Source organism: Dendrobates tinctorius, unplaced genomic scaffold (assembly GCF_039654945.1).
Source record: "Dendrobates tinctorius isolate UK_male_01 unplaced genomic scaffold, ASM3965494v1 ptg000107l, whole genome shotgun sequence".
Classification (NCBI taxonomy): domain Eukaryota; kingdom Metazoa; phylum Chordata; class Amphibia; order Anura; family Dendrobatidae; genus Dendrobates; species Dendrobates tinctorius.
The window spans coordinates 22,798,314-22,821,388 of record NW_027361775.1 but is presented as its reverse complement, the minus strand read 5'-3'; the positions used below and the strand labels follow the sequence as shown (position 1 = coordinate 22,821,388).

The 23,075-nt window shown below is 46.7% G+C and overlaps 1 protein-coding gene across 1 annotated transcript; it reads right to left on the bottom strand.

Annotated features, from left to right (window-relative positions):
• Positions 1-1,496: 1,496 nt before the first annotated feature.
• Positions 1,497-22,354, bottom strand: LOC141100773 (uncharacterized). The gene is made up of 2 exons (XM_073589452.1): positions 22,248-22,354; positions 1,497-3,321 (listed from the first exon to the last, which is right to left on the bottom strand). Exon 2 carries the CDS (start codon positions 3,191-3,193, stop codon positions 2,003-2,005), a length of 1,191 nt encoding a protein of 396 aa, XP_073445553.1. The 5' UTR covers positions 3,194-3,321; positions 22,248-22,354; the 3' UTR covers positions 1,497-2,002.
• Positions 22,355-23,075: the final 721 nt, after the last annotated feature.

Here is a 23,075-nt window from a genome sequence, read left to right as displayed (position 1 = left end):
TCGAGCTCTTCTCTGTCTCCGTCTTTTGTCTTCCTCTGTTGAGCTCCTCCCTGGACTAATCTCTCCTGGAGCCCCGCCTACTTCTATATATCCCCTCTCTCACAGGGGAATTTCCCACCCGGGCTCCTATCTCCCCGCCCCCCATGACTAAGCGTATCTGAGCCATAAGCTGTTGTTCAGTCCTACACTACTCTCCCCTGCCATCTTGTGGTCACTCTCCAGTACTACACCCTTCTATCCTGCCTTTCCTAGCTGTCGCCCTTCTATCCTGTTAATCTCCGTCTCCCCTGTACAAACTGTCCCCTCCTACTGCCAGTCACGTCTGTCCATCAAATCACCTTCCCCACACTCTCACACAGATGATGTGGTGGAGATAACAATTGGGTGGATTGAATTTAAAGGGAGTCTGTCGCCTCAATTTGGTATGGTACGTAAATGAGCTGTGTCCGGTCCGATGGGCGGTGTTTTGGCTCCTTTCCTCCACCCCTCCTTGGCAGCTGTATGCAATCTTTTTGGGAATTTCCATAGTTGTCATCCAGATTACCCGCATGCGCATTGCAATATCCAATTGAGCGTGCACAGTATGCTTTGCCCAACTGAGGGCAAAGCCGAAAAGCATTAGTGCGCATGTGCCGGTGAACTATGTTCTGGAACACAGAAATGGCAGCTAAATACTTCCGGGACATAGTTCACCGGCGCATGTGCACTAATGTTTTTCGTCTTTGCCCGCAATTGGGCAAAGCATACTGTGCAAGTGCGTAATCTGGATGACAACTACGGAAATTCCCAGAAAGATTGCGTACAGCGGCCAAGGAGGGGTGGTGGGAAGGAGCCAAAACACCGCCCATCGGACCGGACACAACTCATTTACATACCACGCCAAATTGAGGTGACAGATTACATTCCCAATTCTATCATTCTGAAGGCAGAAAAGCCACTGCCAGTCCCATATAGCAGCGACATACTCCTCTTGCCTAAAGAGCACACGTGGGGTTACCAGGAGGGGTAGCTGTTGGCCTACATTTATCTAAGGTGTATGGGTATCTTCAGTCTGTTCTAGACAAGACATTATAGTAAATTGTGGGCTATGACATGATCATTTGAAAAGGCCTAAATTGGCCTAACTTGAACAATTACATTAATAATTAGATTTTGAAAGGAACTCCAATTTAGGCAACACAAATGGGCATATACAGTACACACATTGTGTTTGCAGTAGAAAAAAATGACCACAGATTGAGAAAAAAATACTAAGGATTTCTACATTATTTGCGAGAGAAAGCCTAGAAGGAGGCAAAGTGCAAATAGGGTCTTATCTGGGTAACAGTGTTAGAAGAGATGGCACATTTGGGCTCACCTGATTGGGTTATGTGCACACAACCACTGGCAACACTTAAGGCTCACGTAGACCCACGTAGAGATGAAAGCACAGGTAGTGGAAAAACAAATGGGTTAATTCCGTGCTGCCGTTGGAGAGAGGATGATGGATGCCAATCTAATTGTAAGTGGTTTATTCGTCAGCGCGTTTTGAATTATACAACTTCTTCATCAGGACTACCACGATGCTTACATTATATTGTTGCAGTGCTTGTCCATCCTTATACCTTTACGTAAATAATCCCCAAAATAGGAGGTACCCATTCAACTATCCGGTTTTCCCACAACTCACATATAATTGTTGTTTGTCAACCATAAATAAAAAATTAAAACGTAATAACATTTTAATTCTTGTACAGCAACATTTTCATTAATGGAACACTCCAAGAAAACAAACTGATACATTGAATTTTGCCAATTGCAGCAGGGTCAGCAGAGAATGTGTGGCTGTCTTTGATATGCTGTGAGTTGTGTGACGCCATCTGCTTCTTCTGCCCACTGTGTCTATTCATGCCATGCAATATCAGGATGAGTGGTAGGTAGAGTAGGCATCCGCCTGCAGCACTGTAACGGGAGTACAATACCATACCAGAGGATAATGAACTTTAGCTGCAGGTAAGGGGTGTCACATTATGAAGCTCCTGCCTTGGAGCATGAGGTTTTCTATTAGCTGTTTTTTTTTTCTTTTTGTCAAACTACTAAGCAAACCAAACAAAGCATATTCTTCTCTGTCCCAATATAGAGATGGCTTCTCTGGGAGTTCCAAGGAGCATTCATCCCATTCATCCATAGAATCGAATGGCGAGCAGGTTTCAAATTTTCTATTTGAATTTTGGGAAAGGTCTTTGATATAGATCTTGGGAGAAGTTTTTTGCGGAAAGAGCAAGTGGTCAAGATTAATTTCAAAGGGTCTTGTAGGATTACTCATTGGTTGCAAGTTTATAACATGGAATCTAAATGATTGCTTTTTGAAATTTAGAAAAGGATTGTATCCAGAATGATGGGTGTCACTTTGGCTTCTAATGGCAGGATTTGACAGGGATGGTAAGGCACTATTAGGACACTTGCTTATGTGTAATATTGTGGGCTGGCACTGTTGGAGAACAGTATGTTTGTTTTGTTTCTTGTTTCTTTTTTTTAGTTGCTGCTGGGAATTCTTCTTAGAACTTCCATACAAATTGTCCTGTACGTGAACAGATTTAGGTCTTCTCCGTTTTTTCTCTTTCTTTGTGACTGGAACTAAACTGTTCTTAAAAACAGAACTTGTGTGGCTCGGATTTTTTGGAGTTATTAATGCACTATGACCCAGAATAGTTTGATCTGCATGTTTGTCTTTGGTAGTTTTGCTGCAGTGGGTATTGGTTGCTGTTGAAGCACTTTTTTCCTGCATATGTTGATCTGCATTAGTCATGTTGTTATTTTTGTTTATTGGTGCCCTATCACCTTGAACGGTTAGATCTGCTTTCTTCATATTTGGACTCTTTTTACTCTCATTGTTTGGAGTTGTTGAAGCATCATTTCCTTGTACAGGTTGACCTTTGCTCTTTTTGCTCCCATATTTCTTCATTGTGCATGGTGTAGTGTTTTTGTTAAGTGAATGAAAATCTTTTCTTTGATTTAAAGAGAAAATGTTGGTTGTAAGTGGAGTATTTTGGGAAATACTCATGTATAAGCTGCCAGTTGACAAACAGTAGACATGTCCTGTTGCTTGACATTGCAGATACCTTTCATTTGGATATTGGGGGTCTGTTGGCCGGGGTAGAAAGAGCCAAGATTTATCTACAACATGTAAAGCTGAAGTTCCTTTACATTGCATGTTTAATAGAATATGATATTGCAATATCCAATAAAATAAGGGTATAAGGAGCAAAGATATCGAGTAGATAATCAGGTACACCGCTCAGTTTGATAGAAGAGCAGACCTCGTATATGATGTAAATTATCCTGAAAGACAATAAAAGTATGGTAAGTGTAGGTACCAGGGCTGACGTCACCACCCGGCGCACAAAGGCAGGAGCCAGGGCCCTGGACACACGAGGGGCCCACTCGCTGTCGGGTCACTGGCATGCTATGGGGTCCATGATTTAGGGGTGCCCAGCGCTGGCACCACCCTCCAACCCCGCACCTTAAACTGTTTCCAATACTCACCTATGGCCCCATTATTTTATATGGAACAATATATGGGGCCCATTATTCTGTAGGGAGCAATATAGGGGGCCCATGATACTGTATGTTGCATTACATGGGACCATTATACTGTATAGACTGCTATATGGGGCCCTTTATACTGTATAGAGCAATATAGGGGGCCCATTATTCTTATAGGGGGCCCATAAGACTGTATGGAGGACTGCGGTGCCCATAAAACTGTATGGAGGACTATGTGGTGCCAATAATACTGTATGGAGAACTATGTGGTACCCATAATACTGTATGGAGGACTATACTGTTCCGTCTAAAATGAAAAGTCTGCAGTCACTCTGTGTGACTGTGAGAATTCGCCGGTTTCTGAGCTATCATAGAATTTACAATAGATATCACTCATGCAATGTAAGAAGTAAGTGAAATCTTTGGCAATGTACTATACCTATGTTTCTCTGTCTTATCTGCAAGTCATGAATCGTGGTATGTGTTAAAGGGGCCCATTGAGACCCTTTCACCCGGGGCCCACGAAAACCTGGAGTCAGCCCTGTTGGGCTCATATGCTCAGAAGGTATGTGCCTGACACTGCCCACAGTCAAAATAGATATCTAGCCATCTGTCCACCATAAAAAACCACTGTGAAAAACCATATACCATATAGCATAGCTTTTTTGGGGGTTTTTTTGCATCGGCCCTTTGCTTTGTGTCGCACTTTCCTATAGCATAAAACAAAGGATGGAAAAATGCACTTTAGACCTGTCTGGTGAATGGAGGACTATGGAAAAATTACAAAATATGACAGGAAAAGCTCTTGATGTATGCTGTAGTCTAAGTACACAAACACAATATACACTAAGCCTAAGATGTCATCACTACCATCTACTAATATAGAATCCAAAAAAAGTGGCACACTAGTGTTAAAGGGAGTCAGTCAGCACAGAATGACTGTTCAAATCAAGTACAGTCGCTCGGTGCACAAGGGCGTCCACAAGCAATTAAGTGCACCTTCCCACCTGCTTGTTTTTCATATATCCACACCCTCCTTTTTTGATTGATAGGTATAAACTACCGTAGAGGGCACTATAACTGGAGAAATGTTTCCTGAGAGATGAGAGAAGTGAAGGAAGCAGTGTTAGTGGCTGAGCGAAAGCAAAGACAGCTCAGGATGGAGAGTGGAACCTGTGCATGACAGCAGATGGTCTCTTGGTTCCCTGTTTGTGGGATGGGGTGGGGGGTAAAGGAGAACATCCAACTAGGAATGTCCTGTTATCTTTAACAGAAAAAATGAACTCCGCACCCCACAATGAGGCCTGTTCTTTTACTCAGACTTATTAAATCATTGGTGCCCCAGTGTTGAGGGTGATTAAATCTGTAGGCAGAACTGTGAGGGATAAAGTAGCTGTCCCTCCACTCCTGAAATGTGCTCCCACCCTTGGGATTCCACAGGATCATTGTTATCCTCTTATTAACTCCAGGAACAAGCACTTTGAAGCTCTGGTCCCCACCAATTATCACAGGGGTATGAACTCTCCTACACGCCCAGCAAAACTGGATTCCTTTGTCTAACTCAAGCACCACAGGTCACAGCAAGGCTCTGAGGTATTGAATCTGGAAAATGACCTATAATAACAGAATGCAATATCTCTGAGCCTAGCCGAGCACATTATCGAATTCTGCATTCCTTCTCCCATGAGCCCGTAACATCCAGCCACCCCTAGCACTCTGCGTTAAAGAGATATGAAGCATAGCTACCAGGAATTACATACAGTAGGCATATTTGGTCTCCCTGCACAGATAAAATCTAGAAGAATCCAGTGGCACAGCTGCCGTTCCATTCAGAGCTTCGGGCAGAAAGTTATTAGCCTCCACGGTTCTGGACAGAAAACCATATTCTCAGAAATGGGAGGAGAGAGGCTGCACAAGCCCAGGGGTGGGCACAGAGTGTGGGAGGGAGCAGCCTAGGAGATAAGAGGCAGCTCCTCATTTTGAGTTTAGTTTTCTACTCGCAGGAGGACAGCACTGACCGTGAGACACAAGGTCTGTGAACTGGAGTCAGCACAGCAAACCGGGCAGCCCGTTGTAAACTGTGTTTGTGCAGTGCTGCAAGTCTCCATAGTGTTGGGACATTCACCACTGAGGAAAAAGACGTTTCCCTCTTTATCGCTTCATCTTCTGGACCCAAGACTTGCATCGTCGCCGCCATCGTCAGGATATATTATACCAGCTTCCTCAGGACTGTGTCAGACCTCCACTGCGACACATCCTAAGTGGCTCCAGTCACAGTCAGGAGTTTAACCGTGACTGACACCTGAGGGATAAGTAGCATTTAATTGTACTGTCTACCTTACTTATTCTTGTGCCTTAAGTTATCCACAATAATCATTCGCTGTATTAGAGAATAATATCCCTCCTTTTTCTCCCTGCGTGGAGTTTTATTTTGTAAAATAAACCCCCATCACCCTTGGTCTGTGTACAGTCCGTTACTGCAGTCTCCTCACAGTCACATGCTACATAACACGGTAATGGCAACCTATCTATAACTATAAAGCAAAAACAATTTTTTGTAAAAAAAATGACATAAAGAGATTCACCAAAAAAGAAAATACCATATACAGCAAAAGGTGAAATTAAAACATAACTTTTACTCTGTCAGATAAAAAGTCTAAATTATGTGTCACCCAAGAAAAAATATGATTAAAATTGTTGATCAAATAACGGATCCCTAATAAAACAGGGAGAAGAAAACCGTATCAACACACCATTAAGGATATCAATAGTTACCCAAATACATTTAGATAACAATATAACGCTAGGATACAGCAATAAGAAAATTAACATTCAGCATACATATGCTTGCTGCAACCCCATTAGCACATATACAATAAATACCAATGCTGAAAAACCAATTAGCCGCTATGAAAATATATAGAGAGATGAGACATAAAAGTAAATTGAAACAGTCTCACCCAATATTGTAGCAGAAGCAGGAGTCTTCAGGAATGCTATATATTATCCAGGATCACTGGCACAGAAGTTTGGGACGACAATACCCTGTCAATCCCTATCAAATATCTATCCCCCAAGCTCCCGCCCTGACAATGGCAGTCCACATCTAACCCTATATTGCAAATGCCCTGCACTTTCCCTAAACAGGTGTCCCAATGCGTTTCATCCAAGCGAACTCCTCAGGTGACTAGCTTGTTATAAAGTGCCATAACCAGAGAGACATATGTGTCCTTCTACTCTCAGTGCTGTCTGCACAGAGTGAAGGGAAAAGGGCATACTTATAAACTATCTCTTCTTGTGTGATTAGAAATAACCAATAACATCTGTGGACTTGAATATGTGGGGAAAACAATTCATGAATTTAGGAAGAGAGTTGGGGAACACGTCGGTGATGTTTCACATAAAAGAGATACCCCAATCTCTAGACACATTCACAGTATGCATGACGGTCAAATTGAACATCTAAAATTTACTGTCATTGACAGGGTATTCAAGCCAAAAAGGGGGGGCAACTGGGATCAGTTGCTGTTACAACGAGAGGCCAAATGGATCTTCTATCTGGACAAGGTTGTACCAAAGGGCCTCAATGATCAGATTAACTATGGCTGTTTCATTTGAATCCTCTCCTGTTTTCTGCTTGCCATTCTTATAGCCCACAAATTAAATACTGTATTGCCTAAATCTCCTTGTCACCTTACAATAGGATTTGCATATATATATATTGATATTGTCGCTACCTCTTTGTGTTTTTTTGCAAGAATTAATAGGTTACCCTCATGTTGATATATTTCCAGCTAATCCATTCCGCTGTTTATAGTGACGATTCTGGTGTTATACACTATTTATTATTATTTTTTTATGTATTGAATTGTGTGCATCCGTTGGTGGATTCTTGTAGATCATATGTTATATGTATCTAATTTTCATGCCTAATACATCGGGTCCCGTTCGGTGGGTTTGGCTCCAAGGCTCTAGATGTGACGCTTCCATTGAGTGGAACTCATCTGCCGATGTTTGTTCCCTAGATCGGAAGTGGGGCGCATTTACTGTTGCGCTCCACAGACTGGAATTGGATGGAGCTGCCGGAAATGATGCGTGCGCTTCAGTGAGCGGGGCACACCCGCCAGCGTGCGCTTCATGGACCGGATGTTCAGCCGCGGTGCGCGGCCCAGAAGCTGATAGCATGTGGGTTAGATAGCAGGAGCGCGCCCTTTCCGGAAATGACATGTGCGCTCTACTGAGCAGGGTACACCTGCCAGCATGCGTCTCATAGACCGGTAATTGCGATAGTAATGGCGCGCGCCTCAGAGACTGACAATGTGATATTTGGATATCGGGATCGCGCACTTCTCTTGCAGTATTCAGATCACACTTGAGGTAATTATGGCGACAGATGTTATTGGTTATTACTAATCACACAAGAAGTGATAGTTTATAAATATGCCCTTTTCCCTTCACTCTGTGCAGACAGCACTGAGAGTAGAAGGACACATATGTCTCTCTAGTTATAGCACTTTATAACAAGCTAGTCCCCTGAGGAGTTCGCTTGGATGAAACGCGTTGGGACACCTGTTTAGGGAAAGTGCAGGGCATGTGCAATATAGGGTTAGATGTGGACTGCCCTTGTCAGGGCGAGAGCTTGGGGGACCAACCTATCTATACCCTACCCTTGTACTACACTCTTGACTGTATACCTGTATATTGTTCTGTAAATACAGTGGGGAAAAAAAGTATTACAGGTAATGAGTACTACAGGTAATGAGTGGAGGAAAGAGGAGACTCTTAAAGAAGAAGTTACAGGTCTGTGAGAGCCAGAAATCTTGATTGCTTGTTTCTGACCAAATACTTATTTTCCACCATAATATGCAAATAAAATGGAAAAAAAAACAGACAATGTGATTTTCTGGATTTTTTTTTCTCAGTTTGTCTCCCATAGTTGAGGTCTACCTATGATGTAAATTACAGACGCCTCTCATCTTTTTAAGTGGTGGAACTTGCACTATTGCTGACTGACTAAATACTTTTTTTCCCCAGTGTATATGCCTGTATATTTCTAGCGAGCCTTTCGGTGATTAAATATAAAATTAATCTTGGGCTGCTCTTTATCTTGATACAGTTGTGGCCAAAAGTATTGACACCCCTGCAATTCTGTCAGATAATACTCAGTTTCTTCCTGAAAATGATTGCAAACACAAATTCTTTGGTATTATTATCTTCATTTAATTTGTCTTAAATGAAAAAACACAAAGAGAATGAAGCAAAAACATTGATCATTTCACACAAAACTCCAAAAATGGGCCAGACAAAAGTATTGGCACCCTCAGCCTAATACTTGGCTGCACAACCTTTAGCCAAAATAACTGCGCCCAACCGCTACCGGTAACCATCAATGAGTTTCTTACAATGCTCTGCTGGAATTTTAGACCATTCTTCTTTGGCAAACTGCTCCAGGTCCCTGATATTAGAAAGGTGCCTTCTCCAAACTGCAAGTTTTAGATATCTCCACAGGTGTTCTATGGGATTCAGGTCTGGACACATTGCTGGCCACCTTAGAAGTCTCCAGTGCTTTCTCTCAAACCATTTTCTAGTGCTTTTTGAAGTGTGTTTTGGGTCATTGTCCTGCTGGAAGACCCATGACCTCTGAGGGAGACCCAGCTTTCTCATACTGGGCCCTACATTATGCTGCAAAATTTGTTGGTAGTCTTCTGACTTCATAATGCCATGCACACGGTCAAGCAGTCCAGTGCCAGAGGCAGCAAAGCAACCCCAAAACATCAGGGAACCTCCGCCATGTTTGACTGTAGGGACCGTGTTCTTTTCTTTGAATGCCTCTTTTTTTCTCCTGTAAACTCTATGTTGATGCCTTTGCCCAAAAAGCTCTACTTTTGTCTCATCTGACCAGAGAACATTCTTCCAAAACGTTTTAGGCTTTTTCAGGTAAGTTTTGGCAAACTCCAGCCTGGCTTTTTTATGTCTCGGGGTAAGAAGTGGGGTCTTTCTGGGTCTCCTACCATACAGTCCCTTTTCATTCAGACGCCGACGGATAGTACAGGTTTACACTGTTGTACCCTCGGACTGCAGGGCAGCTTGAACTTGTTTGGATGTTAGTCGAGGTTCTTTATCCAACATCCGCACAATCTTGCGTTGAAATCTCTTGTCAATTTTTCTTTTCCGTCCACATCTAGGGAGGTTAGCCACAGTGCCATGGGTTTTAAACTTCTTGATGACACTGCGCACGGTAGACACAGGAACATTCAGGTCTTTGGAGATGGACTTGTAGCCTTGAGATTGCTCATGCTTCCTCACAATTTGGTTTCTCAAGTCCTCAGACAGTTCTTTGGTTTTCTTTCTTTTCTCCATGCTCAATGTGGTACACACAAGGACACAGGACAGAGGTTGAGTCAACTTTAATCCATGTCAACTGGCTGCAAGTGTGATTTAGTTATTGCCAACACCTGTTAGGTGCCACAGGTAAGTTACAGGTGCTGTTAATTACACAAATTAGAGAAGCATCACATGATTTTACGAACAGTGCCAATACTTTTGTCCACCCTCTTTTTTATGTTTGGTGAGGAATTATATCCAATTTGGCTTTAGGACAATTCTTTTTGTGATTTTTCATTTAAGACAAATTAAATGAAGATAATAATACCAAAGAATTTGTGTTTGCAATCATTTTCAGGAAGAAACTGAGTATTATCTGACAGAATTGCAGGGGTGTCAATACTTTTGGCCACAACTGTACATGAATCCCCACTTCTGCATGCTCCGTTGGTTATTATATGCTACCCGGGTTGGTTTCTGACCTGATATAAGTATGCTGTCGGGTGAGGCTTATTTCGAACGAAGAACTGATGGTAGTATACCGTACTGTTTTAGTGAGTAACTCTGGCAGTGACGGCCGGGAGGTTTATAGATATATAACCCCCCTCACTGGGAGCGCCTCGATAACTCTTACCTATAAGGGAAGCCTTTCTGGCAACTATTTGCCCTCGGTGCAGTTCCCTGAGGCAAGTGTTGGAGCCAGGGAGCCGATCCCTGCTGGGTCTTTTTCTCCCATCCCCCAAAGTGAGCGAAGTCGACACCCCTTCCCCTGTGCGATCTGTCACAAGCACACTGCTTTGTTTTGTTTGTTTGTTTTTTTAATAAATAGGCTCGCTTTGGCAGCTGATGATGGTCCTGATGCTGGCCCTAGGGGCAGCAGTTTGTGACATAATAATAATAATACATCTAATATATAAAGCTCAATGTGTGTGTGTATGTATGTGTGTATGTATGTGTGTATGTCCGGGATTGGCATCTGCACCGTCGCAGCTACAGCCACAAAATTTTGCACAGTCACACGTCTGGACCCCGAGAGCGTCATAGGCTATGTTGTGAGGCGAAATTTTAACCCCGCGCGTTCCAATTCACCAAACAATTTTGCCTATTATTCTTATCATTTCTATGGTGTTATCGTCCTTCTGTAAAGCTGGAAGTAACACAATTTATTACCATGACAACACAGACCACCCTCTGACACAGACTGCAGGGGGAGCCCAGTATCACACAGGATAGGATTAGATACATGGCTCAGCAGTCAGTATCACACAGGATAGGATTAGATACACAGCTCAGCAGTCAGTATCACACAGGAGAGGATTAGACACATGGCTCAGCAGTCAGAATCACACAGGATAGGATTAGATACACAGCTCAGCAGTCAGTATCACACAGGATAGGAATAAATACACGGCTCAGCAGCCAGTATCACACAGGATAGGATTAGATACACAGCTCAGCACACAGTATCACACAGAATAGTATTAGATACACGGCTCAGCAGACAGTATCACACAGAATAGGATTAGATACACGGCTCTGCAGTCAGTATCACACAGGATAGGATTAGATAGATGGCTCAGCAGGCAGTATCACACAGGATAGGATTAGATACACGGCTGAGGAGTCAGTAACACACATGATAGGATTAGGTACACGGCTCAGCAGACGGTATCACACAGGATAGGATTAGATACACTGCTCAGCAGTCAGTAACACACGATAGGATTAGGTACACAGCTCAGCAGACTGTATCACACAGGATAGGATTAGATACACTGCTCAGCAGTCAGTAACACACGATAGGATTAGGTACACGGCTCAGCAGACTATCACACAGGATAGGATTAGATGCACTGCTCAGCAGTCAGTATCACACAGGGTAAGATTAGATACACGGCTGAGCAGTCAGTAACACACGATAGGATTAGATACACAGCTCAGCAGAAAGTATCACACAGGAGAGGATTAGGTACACAGCTCAGCAGACATTATCACACAGGATAGGGTTAGATACACAGATACACATGTTGTTTATCAAAAGGCTCTTGAATGAGTTGAAAATAAAATACTATCAATACTTGGGTAATCGTTTAGTTAATTTGTGTTGCAAATCTGTAGTGTTGATTATATGATGTGAAATGTTTTTATGTGCAATATAATCATTATAATTTGTTATAACTAACCGCAGTTGCTTACTATGCCCAGGCAACGCCGGGCTCTTCAGCTAGTAAATTATATTTCTCATCTGCTGGATGAAATAACACTAAATAAATGAATTTATTTAAGGTGGTTTTCTGTGCTGGATGAACTCGCTGTAACTTATCAGCTGTTTTCCAGCACTTCATATTATTTGATATTGACATCACTGATAGTAAAATCTTCTATTTACCTGTCTACACCTTGAATTTACCTATCAGCCCACACATACAATACAACACCCTTTCTTGCTGCTCAGTCTTTGCCTTGTGTTTTATTTGTTTTCTGCATTGCATTACGTTATATTGGTGCCCTTGCAGACTGCTAATGTTAGATCATTTTGTTAAAAAAAAAAAATGGGTGGAGATCAGGTGGCCAAAAACAGCAATCCTTTAATTTTGTTTTTCACCATGCATGATAGATAATATAATATTTTAATGGTTCAGACTTTTAAAGACATGGCACTCCTCATTATGTTTTTTTTTTTAATATAATATTAGGCTGGTGGTTGACACTTATTCGTGATCCACTGAGAACATAATTGTCATGATCCATGCTGGATCATGACAGATAAAAAGCTCTAGTAACCTTTTTTTTTCCTTAAGCTGTGTGCTTAATGATAGTTTTGCCCCCGGTGGCCATTAGGGTCATTGCACTGTGGTGTTTTCAGCTCTAGTTTTGCCCCCCGGTGGCCGTTAGGGTCATTGCACTTGATGTTTTCTTTGCTTTGCCTTTTGCCCCCGGTGGTCAATGAGGTTATAGCAGCTTTTTGCCCCTGATCATTTGACCATCCCCTTTTCCTATATAGGGTCACATGGTCTATGAGCAGGTGTTGGTGATATTGCTCTTTTCCAACCAAGTCTGATGGAGAAAGGAACTACAGAGAAGAGTTCCTGGCAGCTCAGGGGAGCTCTGGTGTATAGCTTCTGGTGGAAGCTGAACTCAGGTGTCGAGCTGCAGGGGAAAGCTGTATTCTGGTGGTGGACTCTGTTGCTGGGAGCAATAGCAACAGAGCAAAGCTAAGTGGTGTTTCCCTGTTTGTATTTTTCCCTGGTGTGTATTAGTACAGTGGTGGGGCCAGTGCCTGCACCACCCAGCTCCCTAGCAAGGGATTGGTGTAGGGTGTGCTAGGGTTACAGGTATCCTGATCGGCGCCCGGTGCGGAACCGGCCTAGGGAACGTTAGGAGTGTGAGGGACACTGATTCAGGGGAGTGCAGGAGGTCTCCACGTCCCCTTTCCCTATCGCAGGGCCCACCGTTGTATCTGTTTCCCTTCCCCTTGTCTTGTCGTTTTAGTTACCGGCCTGCGGGTCGTGTCACACAGGACAGTTACATGTGCCATGTCTTGTTGTTTTAGTTACCGGCCTACGGGTCGTGTCACACAGGACGGGTCCACGTGACAATAATGTGGACTTAGGGAACAATATTCTTACTATAGAAACAATGCCCGGTGCCATAATTACTGTCTGGAGAAAGATCTGTTCATATAACCCCAGGCTTAAGGCCCAGTCGCACTCAGCGATCTCGCTAGCGAGATCTCTGATTTTGTGACACCACAGTGATCTTGCCAGCGAGAACGCTGTGTGTGACGGGGATCAGCGACCGGCCCCCCCACCGGGTATCGCTGATCGTGCACTATCGTCCTGGGCCGTTTTTTGATCGCTGGTCTCCCGCTGGCCAGCGCACATTACTGCGTGTGGCAGCGAGAAACCAGCGATCAGCTACACTAGACGCTGGTTTCCAATGTAAACAACGGGTATCTAAGAGCCGCGCAGCTCTTAGAAACCCGCCGTTTACCTTAGATACCAGTGTACACTCTGGTTTCCAAGGTAAACAGCGGGGTATCCAAGAGCCGCGCGGCTCTTAGATACCCGATGCTTACATTGGAAACCAGCTTGCTCGCTGGTCCTGATCGCTAGAGGGGCTGTCTATGTGACAGCTCACCAGCGATCAACCTAACAATGTCCCAGCAATCCCATCCATGTGGGATCGCTGGGACATCGTTATGTGTAACGGGGCCTTTACTCTCCCTCCAGGCAAGGAGCAATCAGAGGAAAAGTATAGTAGAAACACATCACCACTCCTGATTTTGGCTTAGGCTATGTGCACACGTAGTTTTAGGTGCTGCAGATTTGTACCTGCGGATTTGGGAAAATCCGCAGGTAAATCCGCAGGTCAAAAGACCTGCGGATTAGCCTGCGGTTTCACACCTCTACAATGGAGAAGGTGTGAAACTGCAGCGGAATCTGCACAAAGAATTGACATGCTGTGGATTTGAACCCGCAGCAAATCCGCGCGGAAAAATCCGCCGCATGTGCACAGCGTTTTTCAGTTTACCATTGAAACCAATGGTACTGTACAACACAGCTAAATCTGCTCGGACCCTATACAGACACCAGTACAATTGAAGCTCTGACCAATGGGTCAGAACGACGCCAGCAGCGTGATCAGGTAATGTGATCACGCTGCTGACGTCACTCACCAGCGTCGCCCAGAAGGGGGAACACTGGTGGTAAGTGTGCTCCACTGTGGAGCTGAATAATCCACCGAAGATTAAGGGGGGGAACATAATGTGTGGAGGGATTAGAGTGGGGATGGGGGGTTATTTAATGTGTGGGGAGATTTAGAGTGGGGATGGGGGTTATTTAATGTGTGGGGGGATTTGAAGTGGGGATGGGGGTTATTTAATGTGTGTGGGGATTTGAAGTGGGGATGGGGGTACATAATGTGTGTGGGGATTTGAAGTGGGGATGGGGGGTACATAATGTGTGGGGGGATTTAGAGTGGTGATGGGGGGTACTTTATGTGTGGGGGATTTGGAGTGGGGATGGGGGATTTAATGTGTGTGGGGAGATTTGGAGTGGTGAAGGGGGGTTTAATGTGTGGTGAGATTTAAGGACACTGTGACGACTCCTGGAGTGGACCCTCTGGGTCGTGACACCAACCCTCCCAGGGCGAGCTGACCTAGTGAAGACCACCCCCTATACAGGGAGTGTCAGGGGCAAGCCCCAGGGGGTGAGGCACCACGACTGCTGGCACCAGGCGGCCGGCTCACAGGAGACACGAGTGGGTGAGTGTGTCTGCAGGAACGTGCAAAGCGTGGACACGGCAACACGTGGTATACAGAGACTACGTTCGTCCGGGTGTGAGTGAAGCAGGATTTGTGCAAGGCGCACGTCAGAGCACTGAGTCAGGCAGCAGGTGTGCCAGGAGGTGTAACAGAGTACAGGAGCAGGGTGTGTGCCAGAGGGCACAACAGAGCATAAGACAGAGCGCAGGATTGGTACATGTGCCAGGAGGCACAACAGAGTAAGAGACTGAGTACAGGATCAGGGCATGTGCCCGGAGGCACAACTGAGTATAAGACAGAGCACGGAATCAGAGTGTGTGCCAGGAGGCACAACTGAGTATAAGACAGAGCACGGAATCAGAGTGTGTGCCAGGAGGCACAACTGAGTATGAGACAGAGTACAGGGTCAGAGCATGTGCCAGGAGGCACAACCAAGTACGAGACAGAGCACAGGGTCAGAGCGTGTGCCAGGAGGCACAACCAAGTACAAAGCAGAGGACCTGAATACAGCGCACAGCCAGGCAGGGACACGGCAGACCAAGCCAGGAAGCACAGCAATAATCAGGCACCTCCCCTAGGGGGAGGTCATCTGATATAGCACATGACTACTACTGGTTCCGGGTCAGGACCTAGCCAGAAAGCACATGACCACTACAGGTTCCGGGTCAGGTCCTCCATTACCATAGAGAGGACCGAGCCCTATACAACACTGACAGGAGCGCGCAAGCGCAAACGTGACATGTAGGAGGAGACCCGGGGACGAGAGCTGCGCGTGCGCACCCGACGGGACCCCCAAAGTGACCGCGGCTCCGGAAGAGATGACGTCGGGACCGAGGTCCCGCCCCCAGGTGAGCATGGCGTAACAGTACCCCCCCCTTTACGCCCCCTCTTTCTAAAACTGGAGAGGTACTTAGACAAAATCTGGGGTGCGTGGATATTCTCCCTGGGTTCCCATGACCTCTCCTCGGGGCCAAAACCCTTCCAATCGACCAAGAACATGGTTCTCCCTCTTACCTTCTTCATGGCCAAAATGTCATTCACCTCAAACTCATCCCCCAAGCCAACAGGCTGGGGTGTGTGGCCTGGAGAAGGGTGAAATCGGTTAAGAACCACAGGTTTTAGGAGAGATACATGGAAAGAATTGGGAATACGGAGTGAAGGAGGCATCTTCAATTTGTAAGCAACATCATTAATCCGCCTGAGGACCTCAAAAGGACCAATGTAACGGGGACCCAGTTTGTAAGATGGTACCTTAAGGCGGACGTATTTGGTGGAGAGCCACACCTTGTCACCAGGGAGAAATGGAGGAACGTCCAGACGCCTCTTGTCAGCGTGTAATTTCATTCTGTCCCGTGCTTTCTCGAGAGCGGTTTTGGTCTCCTGCCATACCCTGGAGAACTCCACAGACAGAGAATCGGCAGCAGGTACCCCCGAGACAGGAAGTACCGGTAGAGGCACATTGGGATGCTGTCCAAAGACGATGAAGAAAGGAGACTTGGTAGACGATTAACTGGAGTGATTATTATAGGCGAACTCAGCCCAAGGAAGTAGACCGACCCAGTCATTCTGATGAGCATTAGAAAAATGCCGGAGGTAGGATGTAAGGATCTGGTTGGTACGTTCTACCTGCCCATTGGTTTGGGGGTGATAGGCGGAAGAGAAATCCAATGACACTTTCACGAGTCCGCATAGAGCTCTCCAGAATCGGGAGGTGAATTGGACCCCTCTGTCAGACACGATGTGCTGGGAGAAGCCGTGAATCCTGAAGATATGGGAAATGAAGATCTTCACCAAGTCAGGAGCAGAGGGTAGTCCGGGAAGAGGAATGAAGTGGGCCATCTTTGAAAATCGGTCTACAACCACCAAGACCACAGTACAACCGGAAGAACAAGGCAGATCAGTAATGAAATCCATGGCTATGTGCTGCCATGGAGCCGACGGAATGGGAAGCGGGAACAGAAGACCGGAGGGTGGTTGTCTGGGTATCTTGTTCTGGGCACAGGACGGGCAAGAGGCCACAAAGTCTTTAACATCCTGGGAGAGTGAAGGCCACCAATAATGGCGAGAGATTAAGTCCAAAGTCTTTTTGACACCAACGTGGCCGGCAATCTTGGACGAATGTCCCCAATTTAGCACTCGTTTTCGGTTACTCTCAGCCACAAAGGTTCTTCCCGGAGGTAACATGGTTAACTTGACAGGGGCCACAGTAATCACTTTGGATATATCAATGATATGAGAGGGTTCTTCCTCTGCATCAGACGACAGGAATGATCTTGACAACGCATCCTCTCTAACGTTCTTATCGCCGAGCCTAAAATGTAGCTCAAAGTCAAAGCGGGCGAAGAATAGGGACCACCTGGCTTGCCGAGGATTGAGCCTCTGTGCGGACTGGATCTACGCCAGGTTCTTATGGTCCGTGAAGATCTTGAATGGATGTATGGCACCTTCCAGTAAGTACCTCCACTCCTCCAAGGCCAACTTAATGGCCAATAGCTCCTTGTCGCCAATGGAGTAGTTCTGCTCAGTGGAGGAAAATACTTTAGAAAAGAAGCCACAGGTGACAAAACGTCCAGAAGAGGATTTCTGCAGAAAGACTGCGCCAGCCCCAGTAGAGGATGCGTCCACCTCGAGAGTGAAAGGTCTACTAACCTCAGGTCGGTGAAGTGCCGGAGAAGCGGCGAAGGCTTGTTTCAACGACTGGAATGCCTCTTCAGCCTCAGAGGGCCAAGCCTTTGGGTTAGCTCCCTTGCAGATAAGGGACGAGATTGGGCGAACCAACGAGGAGAAATGAGGAACAAACTGTCGGTAGTAGTTCGTAAAACCAAGGAAGCGTTGGATTGCCTTCACCCAATGGGGCTGTGGCCAATCGAGGACGGCGGACACCTTTGCCGGATCCATGCGTAGACCTGATTCTGAGATAATGTACCCCAAGAATGGCAGGGACGTTTGCTCGAAGGCACATTTCTCGAGCTTGGCATAAAGGCGGTTCTCACTCAGGCGCTGGAGGACTTGACGCATGTTCTTTCTGTGGGCGGAGAGGTCTGGAGAAAAAACGAGGATGTCATCCAGATAGACTACCACGCAGGAGTACAGCATATCCCGGAAGACGTCATTCACGAACTCCTGGAACACAGCTGGGGCATTGCAGAGGCCGAAGGGCATGACCAAGTACTCATAGTGACCGTCCCTGGTGTTAAAGGCGGTCTTCCACTCATCCCCGGAACGAATGCGGATCAAGTTGTAGGCCCCACGAAGATCCAGTTTGGTGAAAATTCGAGCTCCTCTAAGTCGGTCAAAGAGCTCCGGGATCAATGGCAATGGGTACTTGTTCTTGACCGTGATATCATTCAGACCTCGGTAGTCTATGCAAGGACGGAGGGAGCCGTCCTTCTTTTTTACAAAGAAAAATCCCGCTCCCGCGGGCGAGGAGGACTTACAGATAAAACCTCTCGCAAGGTTCTCCTGGATATAGTCAGACATAGCTTGGGTCTCAGCAGGGGATAGCGGGTATATCCTACCCCTGGGTGGTGTAGAACCAGGAATGAGGTCAATCGGACAGTCACATGGCCGATGGAGGGGCAGAGTCTCGGCCTCCTTCTTGTCGAAAACATCTGGAAAGGACCAGTAAGCCGACGGCAGACCTGTAGGTGCCGGGGATGGACCGGCAGAGTTCATCGGACGGACGGCAACAGGCACTTCTCCTGACAGAACGGTCCCCACCGGAGTATCTCGCCCGACCGCCAGTCCAGGGTTGGCTCATGAGTCCGTAGCCAAGGGAGGCCTAGAAGAAGTGTGTAAGACATGGTAGATAAGACGAGGAAGGAGATCTTCTCCCGGTGCAGGGCTCCAATCTGCAGCTCGATCTCTTCGGTGGCCTGGATAACGGTCTCCTGCACGGACGTACCATTGACCGAAACAATCGACCGAGGAGTCTCCAGGGATCTGACAGGAATCCGGTATTTTTTAACCTCCTCGAGTGTGATAAAATTCCCCTCCGCGCCAGAATCCAGAAAAGCCTCCTCAGAATAACGCTTGGCACCGAGATTCAATAATACGGACACGAGCAGGGGAGGAGAGGAATCACGTACACCTAGGGAGGCCTCTCCTATCAACCCTAGGCGGAGAAGTTTCCTGGCTTCTCGGAGCAGGAACGGAGGAGGTGAGAGGAGCTCCTCTCTCTGGCTAATTCACGGGCGCGTTCCTGAAACCGCAGGTCAATGCGTGTCGCCAGAGAGATCAGATCCTCTAAAGAGGTGGGGGTATCCCGGCCTGCCAGTACGTCTATGATCCGACCGGACAGGCCACGCCAAAAGATCCCTACGAGAGCCTCGTTGTTCCAACCGAGTTCGGAGGCCAAGGTACGAAAACGGATGGCATACTGTCCCACCGGTAGCGTACCCTGATGGAGGTTAAAGAGGGACTCGGTGATAGAGGCCAGCCGACCCGTCTCGTCGAACACCTTGCGGAAGGTGTCCAAAAAGGTGGAAAGCTGAGAGACGAGTGGGTCATTGCGCTCCCAGAGGGGGTTCACCCATGCTAACGCCTCCCCCTCTAAGTGTGAAACAATAAAGGCAATTTGGGCGCGCTCAGTGGGATAGTGCTGCGGCAAAAGCTCCAAATGTAACCGGCATTGGTTCAGAAATCCTCGACAAAACTTGGGGTCCCCGCTATATCGGGGTGACTTGCCGAGGCGCGGCATCGGGTGCGGGGCCGAGGACTGGGCAGAAACGGATTGTATGGCCGACAAACGGGACTCCATGGATTTCAAAGGGGCCATAATCCTGGTCTGACTCTCCTGTAGGAACACCAGTTCCTTTTGGATGGAGGTGGTGGTACCAGCGGGGTCCATGGCCTGATTATACTGTGACGACTCCTGGAGTGGACCCTCTGGGTCGTGACACCAACCCTCCCAGGGCGAGCTGACCTAGTGAAGACCACCCCCTATACAGGGAGTGTCAGGGGCAAGCCCCAGGGGGTGAGGCACCACGACTGCTGGCACCAGGCGGCCGGCTCACAGGAGACACGAGTGGGTGAGTGTGTCTGCAGGAACGTGCAAAGCGTGGACACGGCAACACGTGGTATACAGAGACTACGTTCGTCCGGGTGTGAGTGAAGCAGGATTTGTGCAAGGCGCACGTCAGGGCACTGAGTCAGGCAGCAGGTGTGCCAGGAGGTGTAACAGAGTACAGCAGCAGGGTGTGTGCCAGAGGGCACAACAGAGCATAAGACAGAGCGCAGGATTGGTACATGTGCCAGGAGGCACAACAGAGTAAGAGACTGAGTACAGGATCATGGCATGTGCCCGGAGGCACAACTGAGTATAAGACAGAGCACGGAATCAGTGTGTGTGCCAGGAGGCACAACTAAGTATAAGACAGAGCACGGAATCAGAGTGTGTGCCAGGAGGCACAACTGAGTATGAGACAGAGTACAGGGTCAGAGCATGTGCCAGGAGGCACAACCAAGTACGAGACAGAGCACAGGGTCAGAGCGTGTGCCAGGAGGCACAACCAAGTACAAAGCAGAGGACCTGAATACAGCGCACAGCCAGGCAGGGACACGGCAGACCAAGCCAGGAAGCACAACAATAATCAGGCACCTCCCCTAGGGGAAGGTCGTCTGATATAGCACATGACTACTACTGGTTCCGGGTCAGGACCTAGCCAGAAAGCACATGACCACTACAGGTTCCGGGTCAGGTCCTCCATTACCATAGAGAGGACCGAGCCCTATACAGCACTGACAGGAGCGCGCAAGCGTGACATGTGGGAGGAGACCCGGGGACGAGAGCTGCGCGTGCGCACCCGACGGGACCCCCGGAATGACCGCGGCTCCGGAAGAGATGACGTCGGGACCGAGGTCCCGCCCCCAGGTGAGCATGGCATGACAGACACAATGAAGAGTATGTATGTATGAGGGAATGTATGAGGAAACAGAACAGGGGATGGGTGCAGACAAAGTTTGGTGAGTGGGGGGATGGGTGCAGACAGCATGGGGAGCGAGCAGGTAAATGTATGTGGACACTGAGTGGCGATGGGAAAAATGTATGTGGACACAGTATGGGGAGTGAGGGTGATGGGATGTGTGCAGACACAGTATTGGGAGTCTGGTATATGTGAGCAGACAGTATAGAGAGTGAGGGGGTAAATATATGAGGAGTCAGTATGGTGAACAGGTGGGATGTTAGAGGAGACAGTTTGAGGAGGGAGGGGAATAGTGTGAGGCGACAGTATATTGCAGATATTTTTATTTAGGAGCATTAGACACTTATATCTTTAAGGGTATTGTGTGGAGATTTGCTGCAGAAGACCGGCAAAGATGGAAGTCTGCAGAGACGGCTGTGGATGAGAAAACTCATCATGGGGTCTGGACAAGAAGAAGAAAAGAAGGAGACTGACTCCAGAGACGACATCATCTATAAGGTACCTGGATGTAAATATTATTTGTGATACTGACTAATTCTCATGTTTTTATTTGTTAGGAGCATTAAAGGGGGTGTCCAGGTTTGTGCTGCGTCTGCATTCATTCTATGTGACTGCAGACTTCTGAATTCTCGCAGTGCTCAATGAACGCTGTTAGGATTCTCTCGTATCGGTGATTTACATACATGCGGTCACATGCTGACTAGACATGTGTGGCCTCACTCAAAGAAAATGAATAGAGCGAGGCCAGGCACGTCTAGTCGGAATGTGGCCAGAAGTATATAAATCACATTCTTGTGTTGACATGACCGTGTGCTCTTTCCACCGGTACAGGAGAATCCTAAAAGTGTGCAGTGCATTTGTTGTGAGAATTCAGAAGCCTGCAATGTCAGGATTCAGCTCTGCAGGTTCCAGTAGTCATCACATGGACACTTCACTCATATGTGATTTTCATACTTATGGTCCTGTGACAACGAGCTTCTCTTCTTGCTTTTCTCAGTTTTTCACTGAACATTGAGAGCATTAGGAAGTGCAGCTCGTCGGTACATGACTAAGTGTGCAAATCGCATGTGTGCTTGGGGGGTGCTGAACTGAATTCTTGCCCCGGGTACCAGAAAGCCTAGATACACCTTTGGTGTGAACGTGGCCTAAATGCGACTGACAACCATGCAATTGACAACCATGCGACATACAGGTCCTGTTTTTCCTACCTGTTCAGATGGATTTCTTCTGTGATAGAGCAGTGTATTTGTGGATGCTGCCTGCTGTGGGCTCGGCACAATACACTACAGCGACTACTCTGCTTTGTCTGGTTGTTCTTGTGAGTTTCGTTTTCCAATTATTTCCTTCCTGACACCTAATGGTGACTTATTAACTAACACTTTACATGCTTTAACAGATGCTTACCGTATATACTCGAATATAAGCCGACCCGAGTATAAGCCGACCCCCCTAGTTTTGCCACAAAAAACTGGGAAAACTTATTGACTCGAGTATAAGGGTGGAAAATGCTGCACTTAAAAAATAAAAATAGATACCAATAAAAGTAAAATTAATTGAGACATCAGTAGGTTAAATGTTTCTGAATATCCATATTGAATCAGGAGCCCCACATAATGCTCCATACAGTTCATGATAGCCCCATAAGATGCTCCATACAAAATACACCCCATATAATGCTGCACAAAGGTTAATAATGGCCCCATAAGATGCTCCATAGATTATGCCCCCATATCCTGCCCCCATAAGATGCTCCATAGATTATGCCCCAATATGCTGCCCCTATAAGATGCTCCATAGATTATACCCCCATATGCTGCCTCCATAAGATGCTCCATAGATTATGCCCCTATATGCTGCCCCCATAAGATGCTCCATAGATTATGCCCCCATATGCTGCCGCTGCTGCTGCATTTAAAAATAAAAAAAATTACATACCCACCTCTCCGTCGCTGGGGGCCAGGTGCCGGTGTCACTGCTGGCACCTGAGATATTCACCTGTCCGGGGTCCATCGCTGCTTGTTGCTGTCTGGCACGTC

Coding starts and splice junctions, on each gene's coding strand:
- LOC141100773 (XM_073589452.1), bottom strand. CDS start 3,193: ATGCAATGTAAAGGAACTTCAGCTTTACATGTTGTAGATAAATCTTGG.